Here is a 12,596-nt window from a genome sequence, read left to right on the forward strand (position 1 = left end):
TTCAACTGCTGTCCCTGTAGATGGACATTTTGGTTGTTTCTGGTCTTTTATATAAGCCACATCAGTGCTGTAGTGAATAGCCTTGTATATTTATCTTTTCATATTTGTGCCAGTGAACCTTGGTATAGATTTCTAGAAGTAGAATGGCTGAGTTAAAGGGCAAATGCATATATAATTCTGTTAGATGTTGCCCATTTCCCTTGCTAGGGGTTGGACCTTTTGCATTCGCAAGAGCAAAAGTGCCTCTTTGCCCAGTCTCTCCAAAAGTATGTTATCACATGTTGAAATTTTCTCCTCTTTCACTTAAAAGATTTTAAAAGGTTTTTTAAAATAGAAAACTCTGCTTCCCTCTCTACTTTTCACCCCTTTTCCCCAAAGATAAATACCTATAGCAGTTTACCTGTGAATCCTAGGAAACTTTGTGTGTATTTCTGATTTTACACAAGGCTGGGTGGGCATGGTGGCTCACACCTGTAATCCTAGCCACTTTGGGAGGCTGAGGCAAGAGGACCACTTGAGCCCACAAACTCAAGACAAGCCTGAGCAGCATAGTGAGAACCTGCCTCTACAAAAAATAGAAAAATGAGCCAGGCATGGTGGTGTGTGCCTGTAGTCTCAGCTACTCAGGAGGTTGAAGTAGGAAGATTCCTTAAGCCTGGGAGTTTGAGGTTGCAATGAGCTATGATGATGCCATTGCCCTCATGTCTGGGGCACATGACAGCACAAGACCCTGTGTTAAGAAAAAAGAAAAAAATTCAGACACAAAAAGGAATTTTACATAGGCTGACCTATATCTGCCCTTTTGACTTAATATATTTATTTTGTGGCTCTTTCCACCTCAGCACATGTAAAGCTGTTTTTAAATGTCTGAGAAGTGTTCTATTGAGTGGACATGCCATAAATTACTTAAATTGCCTGTGTGATGGCAAGTTAGATAGTTTCCAGTTTTTCCCTATTAGAATGTTGCTGTGAGTGGCCTTTTGTCTATTATATTACCTGTCACCTGTTTGTGTAAGTATTCTTCTCTAGGGCAGATTGCTAGAAGTAGATTGGCAGGGTCAAAGGGTAGGTATGTTTTCCATGTTAGTACTTCGTATACATTTGAACATCTCACATGTCCACCAATCATGGATGATGGTGCCAATTTTCTTAGACTACTGCTAGCATTAGACTCATACCCAACCTTGTGAGAGCCTAGTTGTCCACCATCTTCCAAGATCCAGTCTGTTCTAGACTTTCTTCTGAATCGTCTCTCCCTTCTTCTCTGCAGGCCCTAAAAGACAGCAAAGTGGTGGAGATTGTTGATGAGAAAGTTCGTAGGAGGGAAGAGCCTGAGAAGTGGCCTCTTCCTGGTCCCCCAATAGTGGATTATTCGCAGACTGATTTCTCGCAGCTTCTCAACTGCCCCGAGTTTGTCCCCCGCCAGCACTATCAGAAGGAGACAGGTATGTTCCTACTGACATAAGGATGCCTCTTTGTTGTCCTCTGGCCAGCAGTCCTTCTCAGGGCTGACATCAGGAGGAGGACTGGAGGGATGAGCACCTTACCCTTCTACCCTTCAGAGTCAGCGCCTGGCTCTCCTCGTGCCGTCACCCCAGTGCCAACCAAAACAGAGGAGGTCAGCAACCTAAAGACGCTGCCCAAGGGCTTGTCTGCTAGCCTGCCTGACCTGGATTCCGAGAACTGGATTGAAGTGAAGAAGAGGCCTCGCCCCTCCCCAGCACGGCCCAAGGTGAGTGAGGCCCCGGGCTGGAGTGATTAGAGGCGATATTCATGGCTCAGAGTTCTGGTTCTGAGGGGAAAGCTGGATATTCATGGTCATAATGTGAGTAGAAGTCACCAGCAGTGACTATAGAAAGGTTGCCATGGCTTATTTCCATTTTCCGTGGGGACCACCCTTTAGGGTACACTACTATGTGAGTTCCTGAGTAGCATTTTTCATAGGAAGAGATGTTATTGCATCTGGCAGCAATGTTTCCTGCTTCTTGATTCTTGGCTGGTTTTTTTGCCCCATAAAAATTCCTGGGACTATATTTTCAGTTCCTTTCTCCCGAGTATATCCTCTCTGTTCAATATAGAAGAACCTCAGCCAGCCTGAGCAAGAGCAAGACCCTGTCTCTACTAAAAAAAAAAAATAGAAATTAGCTGGACAACTAAAAATATATATACATATATATATGTATATGTATATTAGCCAAGTGTGGTGGCGCATGCCTATAGTCCCAGCTACTCACTAAAACAGGAGGATGGCTTGAGCCCAGGAGTTTGAGGTTGCTGTGAGCTAGGCTGACGCCATGGCACTGTAGCCTGGGCAACAGAGTGAGACTCTGTCTCAAAAATAACCAAAAAACACCTCAGAACTGCAGAAGAGGGAAGGGAGCTGATGCAAGGCCCAGATGTGGAATCGGTCTAGACTAGAACCCAGGTCTCCTACACTGATGGCTAGGTGTCTTTCAGATGCTTGCTTAATATTTCAGGGCTTCAGTTTCCCCATCTTAAGATGAAGGGATGTTAGACAGCTCTGGAAATAGTAAAGTAATATATGTATTACAGATGGAGTCCACTGTTAATTAGTGTTCTAATCCCAACTAAAATTATGGCTTCCTTTCCAAGCACTGAATCTTTCTCCATCCACCTCCCCACACTCACCCCATACTTTGGAGACCTCTTTGGCTGAGGCTTCTGAGGATACCTGAGAGTTGACCTTGGACTTTGGGTCTGTAGTATTCTGTGCTCCCTTATCTATTTTACTACTATGACTGCCTCTCATCTCCTTCTTCTTCCCTGCCTGTTTATACCCAGAATTCCCCACTGCTTTAGCTTCAGCCCTTCAGAAAAGTGTTAGATGGGGCTAGAATCATTAGGAGGTAAGTAGTAAGTAGATAAGGACTTTAGATTTAGTCTAGGCCTTATAGATTATGAAAGCTTTGGAAAGATGGGAAGCAGACTTAGTTTCCCATTCCAGAATTAGAGCCCTTACTCCCACCTCGCCTATCTTGAACCTTAAAAGGGATAGGTTTGGAGTTTATGTGGGAAGCTCTTTGCACAGCAGGGAATTGACTTTTGGATAAATACTGTGAGGTAGACAAATGCTTTTTCCCCAAAGTCTCAGATAAATTCATTTTGTCAACACTGAAATATTTTCTCCTTGCTGGAGGCACTGTTTTGTCTTGTCTTTGGGACATGCTATTCTGTCTGCCTAGCACACTCTGTCCCTGCCTTCATTCACCTGGCCTACTAATTCATCCTTTGCTAGTTACTTCTTCAGGAAGCGTCCCTAGCTAACCATGCCATCTCGAAGTTGGCTAAGCACCCCTCCCTATGTGCTCCCACAAATCCTCCTTACAGTCTTTGTCATACCACATTGTGGCTGGCTGGTTGCTTAACTTTTGTCCCACTAAACTGTGAGTTCCCCAAGTACAGGGGTACCTTGTTTTGCTCATTATTCTGCTTTTAGGTCTTTCATATCTATCTAGTATTAGTGGGTATTTGCTCATTCATCAAATATTTAGACACCTGCTATGGCTGGGCCCCAGTCTAGGCACTGAGTATATAATGGAAAGCAAGGCAACTATGGTCATTTCCTCATGGAGTTCCCGGTTATTGGGAGATGTTGAGTCAATGGATAAGTGGATGAATCAGCTTGTTAAACTTCTGCTGTGTGCCCACTCCCAGGCTAGGTGCAATGTAGGATATAAAGGTAAATGAGAGAACAGTTCCCATCTCTAGAAAACTTGTCATCTAAGTTGTTCACGAATGACTGTGATGTGATCTGTTAGTGGAAGAACCTGGACTACTGTGGGACATCCTTTCATTATGAAGCTGGCTCCCAGGAGGACACCTATGGACCTGCTGGTATTACCAGGGCCAGCTGTGACAGTCTCATGCTGAGGGGTGGAGCCTCCCTCTGGTGGGGCAGCTACAGAGCCCAGTCCCAGGACCCCTGGTGATTCCCTCTCTCTTGGTCTGTCCCTGTTTTAGAAGTCAGAGGAGCCCAGGTTTGCCCATCCGACCTCTCTGACACAGCAGCTGCCCTCCCAGCAGCTCATGTCCAAGGATCAGGATGAGCAGGAGGAACTGGATTTCCTGTTTGATGAGGAGATGGAACAGATGGATGGAAGGAAGAACACCTTCACTGCCTGGTCTGATGAGGACTCTGACTATGAGATTGATGACCGGGATGTCAACAAGATCCTCATTGTCACCCAGACGCCACCTTATATGCGCCGGCACCCAGGGGGGGACCGTACAGGCAACCACACCTCGCGTGCCAAGATGAGCGCCGAGCTGGCTAAGGTCATTAATGACGGCCTCTTCTACTATGAGCAGGACCTCTGGACAGAGAAGTTTGAACCTGAGTATTCTCAGATCAAGGTGAGGCTCGGACTTAGCAGTGAGTGTGGGCCTAGGAGGCCAGTAATATCTGAAGGAGAGGCAGGCTCATAGCTGTGTGACTTCGGGCAGGTCCCTCTAGTCCAGAGCCTCAATATTTTTGTGTTTGAGAAAGGGGTGGTGATCAACACCTTGCTGGAACATTAAGAGCGAGTGGAGGTGTGTGAATATGTAACCATGCATGTGGCCGGGAGTGATTATTGTCCTACCTGAGCATCTATATTAATGTCATAGCAGTTAGCTAGATACTTTTGTGGCGAATAGAGTAAGGTTTAGATTGTCACTTTTTTTGGTCAATATTTAGGCACATATAAAAGTTTAAAAGCCCTTTAAGGATCTTTCCTTGAGTGTGGGAAATGGAGAACAGATAGGTCCTTTAGAAAATTGCTGCTGCCTGGAAAACAGTCAAATCGTCTCTGTTGTAGGATTTTACAGAGTGGGTATGTTTGGTGGGGGGTGAGCCTTTGGTGAGCCAGTGTAACAAGTAGCATTGTGTCTGCTGGAGGTAAGGAGAGAGGTGCACAGCTACTATGATGAACAGTGGCAGAAAGAGATGGGAGGCACTGGAGCTTTCAGAGGAGTCTTGTAGTGAGTCCTGGGGAGCTATTCAGCCTGATCTCAGTCTTATTGTAGGAAGGGTGGGGCAAGTACTGTCCTCTTCTGGATTAGCACATTCATGCCAATGTGACTGGTTGAGGAATGGTGATGGGGCAGCTTAGAGCCTGGGGACTAGAATTCTGCATATGTGGACGTGGGAGCTGCCCTCTCCAACTTCCTGCCAGTCTTGATTCCTAAACAGGCTAGAACAGCCTGCTTACTAACATTTTTCCCCACCCATCTCATACCCTCTGTAGCAAGAAGTCGAGAACTTCAAGAAAGTCAACATGATCAGCCGGGAGCAGTTTGATACACTGACCCCTGAGCCCCCTGTGGATCCCAACCAGGAGGTTCCTCCTGGGCCACCTCGGTTCCAGCAAGGTGAAGGGCAGACACCTGAGACCCAGGTGTGGGTAGGGCGGTCTGGAGCCCTCAGACTGGGGGGCCTTCCCCTGCATGCTGACCCTTCTATCTCTGCAGTTCCCACTGACGCCCTGGCCAACAAGTTGTTTGGTGCTCCTGAGCCCTCCACCATCGCCCGCTCTCTACCCACCACTGTCCCAGAGTCGCCAAACTACCGCAATGCCAGGACCCCCCGCACGCCCCGGACACCACAGCTCAAAGACTCAAGCCAGACGTCACGGTTTTACCCAGTGGTGAAAGAAGGACGAACACTAGATGCCAAGGTGAGGCGTTCCTGCTGGGCTGCTAAGAGTCTTGGGCCCACTTGGGCTGCGTTCCAGTGCTTTGCTTCTCCCTCGCCTTGTCTGAGCCAAGGAGGTGCTGAATCTCCTGCTTGCTTTGTGCTCTTAGGCTGGTGGGCTCACATAGATTGAATGACCACATCTGCAGAATAAACTAAATGTGGGAGTAGTGGCACCATGTAGCCATGAAAAGGCCTAAGGAGGACTGACCAAGTGTGAGTTCCTAGGCAAATCGCTTTACTCCCAAGCCTCAATTTCTTTACCTGTGAAATAGGCATGCCAGTTCCTAGCTCACAGCTGAGAACATTCTGTGAGAAAATAGATATGAGATGTGCAAGTGCTGTTGTAAAATGTGAGATACCACGCACATACGAGGGCAATCTTAGTCCTGTGAGTGCTTAATGCTCCTCAGAGTTATAGGAGTACAAACAAATAGTAATAAATTCTGGACTGACCTTTGCAGATGCCTCGAAAAAGGAAGACAAGACACAGTTCGAATCCACCCTTGGAGAGCCATGTAGGCTGGGTGATGGATTCCCGTGAGCACAGGCCCCGGACTGCTTCCATCAGGTACCTGGGGGAGTGGGGAAGAAGCTCAGGTGCTTGTGAGAGAAGTAGGGTTGCTGTGAAATCCACCGGACCAAGAAAATTGGTCTGAAAATTAAAGGAACCCTCATGTAAGTCCAAAAAGCAGTTGTATGGAAGGCTTAGTTCAGGACGTGGGAAGCGAAGGCTTCTTTCAAAAGAAGTGGTGTTGTAGCCACATGGGACGAGATTTTAGTACACGCAGAGAATATCTCTGAGTTGATTTTTTTTTTTTTTTTTTGAAACAAAGTCTCACTCTGTTGCCTGTGCTAGAGTGCCATGGCATCAGCCTAGCTCACAGCAATCTCAAAGTCCTGGGCTCAAGCAATCCTTCTGCCTCAGCCTCCTGAGTAGCTGGGACTACAGGCATGCACCACCATGCCCGGCTAATTTTTTCTGTATATTTTTAGTTGGCCAATTAATTTGTTTCTATTTATAGTAGAGATGGGGTCTCTTGCTCAGGCTAGTTTTGAACTCCTGACCTCGAGCGATCTTCCCACCTCAGCCTCCCAGAGTGCTAAGTATTATAGGCTTGAGCCACTGGGTATCTGCTGCCCACCTGAGAGAGGATAGCAACGTAGTTGAATAAAAATACAGATTTCTTGGCCCCACCCTTGATCTACTGACTCAGCTTCTGGGGGTAGGACCCAGACTTCTTTTTATTTCAGTAGAATGGCCCCAGTGTTCAAGGTTGGGGGCTACCAGCCTATTCTCTCTAGTCCCTACCTACAGGCTGAAAATAGTCATGGTTTTAGAAAAAATACACGATTGATCCTTGAACAATGAGAAGGCTAGAGACATTGACCCCCTACACAGTCAGACCCACATATAACTTTTTTTTTTTTTTTTTTTTTTTTGAGACAGCGTCTCACTCTCTTGCCTGGGCTAGAGTGCCGTGGTGTTAGCCTAGCTCACAGCAACCTCAAACTCCTGGGCTCAAGCGATCCTTCTGCCTCAGTCTCTCGAGTAGCTGGGACTACATGCCTGACTAATTTTTTCTGTATATTTTTAGTTGGCCAATTTTGTTTCTAGTTTTTAGTAGAGACAGAGTCTCGCTCTTGCTCAGGCTGGTTTCGAGCTCCTGACCTCAAGCTATCCGCCTGCCTCCACCTCCCAGAGTGCTAGGAGATATAACTTTTGACTCCCAGAAACTTAACTACCAGTAGCCTACTACTGACCATAAGCCTTACTGATAAAATAATAAACAGTCAGTTAACACGTATTTGGTATGTTATATGTATTATGTATTATATTCCTACGATAGAGTAAACTAGAGAAAAGAAAATGTTATTATGAAAATCATAAGAGCTATATTTACTATTCCTTGAGTGGAATTGGATCATCATAAAGTCTTCATCTTGTTTGCCTTCACATTGAGTTGGCTAAGGAAGAGAAGGGATTGGTCTTGTAGTCTTGGGGTGGCAGAGGCAGAAGAAAAATCCTCATATACGTGGACCCATGTAGTTCAAATCTGTGTTGTTCAAGGGTCAGCTGTGGATGGATTGACATGATGGCTCATTAAGTAAAGTTAAATGTTAAAATTTCTGTATACTTGGGAGGCTGAGGCAGGAGGATCATTTGAGCCCAGGAGTTCAAGGCTGCAGTGAGCTACAAGTATGCTACTGCACTCCAGTCTGGGTGACAGAGCAAGACCCCATCTCTTAAAAAAAAAGATTAGAGGCGGGGTGCATTGATTCACGCCTGTAATCCTAGCACTCTGGGAGCCGAGGCGGGTGGATCACTCAAGGTCAGGAGTTCAAAACCAGCCTGAGCAAGAGTGAGACCCCATCTCTACTAAAAATAGAAAGAAATTAATTGCCCAACTAAAAATATATATAGAAAAAATTAGCTGGGCATGGTGGCACATGCCTGTAATCCCAGCTACTCAGGAGGCTGAGGCGGAAGGATTGCTTGAGCCCAGGAATTTGAGGTTGCTGTGAGCTAGGCTGATGCCACGGCTACCACGGCACTCTAGCTGGGGCAACAATGAGACTCTGACTCAAAAAAAAAAAAAAAATTACATAAATTAATGAGTAAAAGCACAGGTTTTGGTGTTGGACAGATTTCTGTCATTAAATAGCTCATTAAATAGTCTCCCAATCTCTGAGCCTCGGTGACCTCTTTGTAAAATCCTCTGAGGGTTGATGCAGAGTTACTCAGACCCACAGATGTAAGTTAAGGGCTCAGCTCAGCACAGTACCTGAGCCTTGTTGTCTGGTGCTCTGTGAGAGGCTGATCTTGGCTGATAGAAGGGATCAGAGTGACTCCTCCTGGCTTTATGATGGGACTGCTGTGGAGAGCCTAGTGACCGGTGACACTCACTCTCTCTCATGACCTCTGTAGCTCCAGCCCTTCAGAAGGGACGCCTGCAGTTGGCAGCTATGGCTGTACACCTCAGTCACTGCCCAAGTTTCAGCATCCTTCCCATGAGCTGCTCAAGGAAAATGGCTTCACACAACATGTCTACCACAAGTATCGTAGGCGCTGCCTTAATGGTAAGAAGTGCAGGGGGCGAGGACTGAGCCTCTGGGGCCATCACTTAGATCCAGAGTGTGTAAAGTTGGGGTAGGGGGGTCAGCACAGGTGACTGTTTCCTCTGACTTCAGAGCAAAAAGTGGCATGATGTTACAGCAAGAGGATTGAAGGTAGGCTAGGGCCACCAGATAGTTTTGAAATGCAAGAAGCTAAGAGATCGTGGCACACAGAACATTCCTATTCCTTGATCTTCCTCTGTTATAAAAAAGAAAAGTCAATTAAGTGTTTTTGTGCCTCTGGCAAGATTGCTAATTCAGCCATTGTCCAGTGTGGTCCACAGTCCATTACAAAAGGAATGGACTTTCCATCTGTTTTCAATGTGTTTGCAAACACATCAGAAATGCATGTGTTCTCTAGAACAGGTGTTGCCAAACTGGCTTGTGGGCCAAATCCAGCCAGTGGTGGTCTGTTTTCGTACCCTGAAGCTCAGGGCTTTTTTTTTTTTTTTTTTTACATTTTTAAGGGGTTCTAGGGGGAAAAGAATCTGTGACGGAGAACCAATCTAATGACTTACTTGTAGTTTACCCACCCACTCCCTTTCATTCAGCAATATATGGCTGCTAAATTCTTGGTTCATGTCTTGCTTCCCTCTTCCTTACTCTGTGTATTCTGTTTAATAACTTCTATTTGAAATAGAATTCACATACCATGTAATTCACCTATTTAAAGTGTACAGTACAATGGCTTTTGTATATTCAGAGTTGTGTGTCCATCATTAGAACCAATTTTAGAACATTTTTCTCTAAAAAGAAACCCTGTCCTCCTTACCAGTCACTCCCCATTACACATGCGCCACCGCCATCGCGCTGCACAGAATTACCAGTCTACTTTTTGTCTCTATGGATTTGCCTATTCTGGACATTTCACATAAATGGAATCCTACTGTATATATATGGTCCTTTGTGACTGGCTTCTTTCCCTGAGTTTATGAAAAGGTTCATCCATGTTGCGGCATGTGTCAGCACTCCATTCTTTATGTTGCCAAGTCATATTCCATTGTATGGATAAATCACATTTTGCTTATCCATCTGTCATGATGAATGTTTAAGTTGTTTCTACTTTTTGTCTGTCACGAATAATGCTACTCTGCATGTATAAGTTTCCTATGGATTTAGGTTTTCATTTATCTTGGGTAGAAGAGTAGCATTGCTCTGTCATGTGGTAACTAATGGTTAACCTTTTTAAAACCTTTTGAGGAACTTCTAGGCTGTTTTCCAAAGTGAAGGCATCTATTCCTAACAGCAGTCACAGTTGTATGAGGCTTCTAATTTCTCCACATCCTCCTAACACTTGTTTTTGTTTTATTATAGTTATCCTACTGCATGTGAAGCAGTATCTCCTTATAGTTTTGATTTGCATTTCCTTGATAGCTAATGATGTTGAGCATTTTTTCCCTATTCTTACTGGCTATTTATACATCTTCTGTGGAGAAATGTCTGTTTAGATCCTTTTTTAAGCTTTTTTAAGTTATTTGTCTTAATTATTAAGTTCAGAAGTTCTTTATATATGCTAGACACAAGTGCTTTATCAGATATGAGATTTGCAAGTTTTTTTTTTTTTTTTTTTTTTTGAGACAGAGTCTCACTTTGTTGTCCAGGCTAGAGTGAGTGCCGTGGCGTCAGCCTAGCTCACAGCAACCTCAAACTCCTGGGCTCCAGTGATCCTTCTGCCTCAGCCTCCCGAGTAGCTGGGACTACAGGCATGTGCCACTATGCCCGGCTAATTTTTTATATATATATCAGTTGGCCAATTAATTTCTTTCTGTTTATAGTAGAGACGGGGTCTCGCTCTTGCTCAGGCTGGTTTTGAACTCCTGACCTTGAGCAATCCGCCCGCCTCGGCCTCCCAAGAGCTAGGATTACAGGCGTGAGCCACAGCGCCCGGCCTGCAAGTATTTTTTATCTCTCATTCTATGGACTGTTGTTTCCCTTTTTTTTTTTTCCTGAGACAGAGTCTCGCTTTGTTGCCCAGGCTAGAGTGAGTGCCATGGGGTCAGCCTGGCTCACAGCAACCTCAGTCTCCTGGGCTCAAGCAATCCTTCTGCCTCAGCCTCCTGAGTAGCTGGGACTACAGGCATGCGCCACCATGCCCGGCTGATTTTTTCTATATATATTAGTTGGCCAATTAATTTCTTTCTATTTATAGTAGAGACGGGGGTCTCACTCTTGCTTGGGCTGGTTTCGAACTCCTGACCTCGAGCAGTCCACCCGCCTCAACCTCCCAGAGTGCTAGGATTATAGGTGTGAGCCACCGCGCCCGGCCTATTTCCCTTTTTTTTTTTGAGGCAGTCTTTCTCTGTCACGGGCAAGAGTGCCATGATGTGAGCCTAACTCTCCTAGCAACCTCAAACTCCTGGGCTCAGGCTCATCCTGCTGCTTCAGTCTCCTGAGTAGTTGGGACTATAGGCACATGCCATCATGTCTGGTCCAATTTTTCTATTTTTTAGTAGAGATAAGTCTCACTCTTGCTCTGGCTAGTCTCGGACTCCTGACCTTAAGCAATCCTCCCACCTCAGCCTGCCACATCACTTTTTGGATGCAAGAAGTTTTTAATTTTAATGGTATCCATCTTATCTATATATTTTGTTGCTTACGCTTTTGTTGTTGGGTATTATTTTTTGTTGTTACTATTTTGTAGTTGTCAATATTGTAGGACTCCTGAGATAATTATTGGTAATGAGCAGACTATATTTTGTTAAAGTTTACAAACTGTTTGTTCATGCTTTGCCTTCTTGTGACTACACTTAAAAGCGATGCCGGTTGAGGTGAAGGGCTAAACTGATGACATGATTCAGAAGCTGATGGTACCTGCTTCTGGTGAGGTGCAGGGCCTAACAGAGAGTAGTTAGTGGTTGTTGATACATAACTGCCGAGTGACTGACGTAGTAGTAGATGAAGAGCAAGGGAATTTGAGATAAAAGAAAAGGACCAAATCCTTAGGTTCCGGAATCCTTTGTCCCTGTAGTAAGGGCAGCCTGACCCTGAGGCATGTCTTTCTTCCTTCCTTCCCCATCAGAGCGGAAACGCTTGGGCATTGGCCAGTCTCAGGAGATGAACACTCTTTTCCGCTTCTGGTCCTTCTTCCTGCGCGATCACTTCAACAAGAAGATGTATGAGGAGTTCAAGCAGCTGGCTCTGGAGGATGCCAAAGAAGGCTACAGGTGAGCAGGAGATGGGCTCTGGTGGGTGCTTGGACATGGTAAGAGGTCCTTAAAGGGTCTCCTTCCAAAATTGTAATTGGAAATCCCTTGCCTGTGTATGTAGTTCTTATATTTTATGAAAATTTTATTATTTTTAAATGAGTAATACATATACATGGTTCAAATTTAAAAGATTATATAGGGAAAAGTCATCTTCTCATTTCTGTTCTTCTGTCATCTAGTTTCTTTCTGTACAGGAAACCATTATTGTTAGAATCTTGTTCCTTTTTTTAACACAGTAACTGCCATGTGAGTTGTATTTGATCCCAGGCCTCGTGAAACATAAGTAACTCATGCACAGAAAACAATAAAAAATAACAAATTTTTCATTAAATTAAAAAGGATCGTTTTGTTTTTGAAGTTTTCATTCTATTTTTGTAATAAAACACCATGGCCCCAAGGAAAAATATATGTTTTTCTAGTGTGGCAGTCAATGTGATAAAATACATTATATCTTCGTGAGCCAGTACAAGTCTGTGTATTCTCCCACTCCTTTACCACTCTTTTTGTTTATGCTATAGATGGTCTACGTTATAAATTCTTTTGTACTCTCCTTTTTTTTTTAGCTTAATGTATATTGGAAA

The 12,596-nt window shown here is 44.7% G+C and overlaps 1 protein-coding gene across 7 annotated transcripts in view; it reads left to right on the forward strand.

Moving 5' to 3' along the window:
- The window catches only part of LARP1 (La ribonucleoprotein 1, translational regulator), a 59,115-nt gene that overhangs the window by 39,313 nt on the left and 7,206 nt on the right, over window positions 1-12,596 (forward strand). For 4 of the 7 annotated variants that reach the window (XM_012755474.2, XM_012755473.2, XM_012755476.2 and 1 more), the window contains 7 exons: window positions 1,271-1,445; window positions 1,563-1,732; window positions 3,982-4,374; window positions 5,247-5,675; window positions 6,157-6,263; window positions 8,622-8,773; window positions 11,829-11,973. In XM_012755474.2, the coding sequence (XP_012610928.1) occupies window positions 1,271-1,445; window positions 1,563-1,732; window positions 3,982-4,374; window positions 5,247-5,675; window positions 6,157-6,263; window positions 8,622-8,773; window positions 11,829-11,973 (1,571 nt within the window). The remainder of the gene's footprint in view (window positions 1-1,270; window positions 1,446-1,562; window positions 1,733-3,981; window positions 4,375-5,246; window positions 5,676-6,156; window positions 6,264-8,621; window positions 8,774-11,828; window positions 11,974-12,596) is intronic. The other 3 variants (XM_012755475.3, XM_075996243.1, XM_075996244.1) reach the window with 1 other exon arrangement.

This window comes from Microcebus murinus, chromosome 21 (assembly GCF_040939455.1).
Source record: "Microcebus murinus isolate Inina chromosome 21, M.murinus_Inina_mat1.0, whole genome shotgun sequence".
NCBI lineage: Eukaryota > Metazoa > Chordata > Mammalia > Primates > Cheirogaleidae > Microcebus > Microcebus murinus.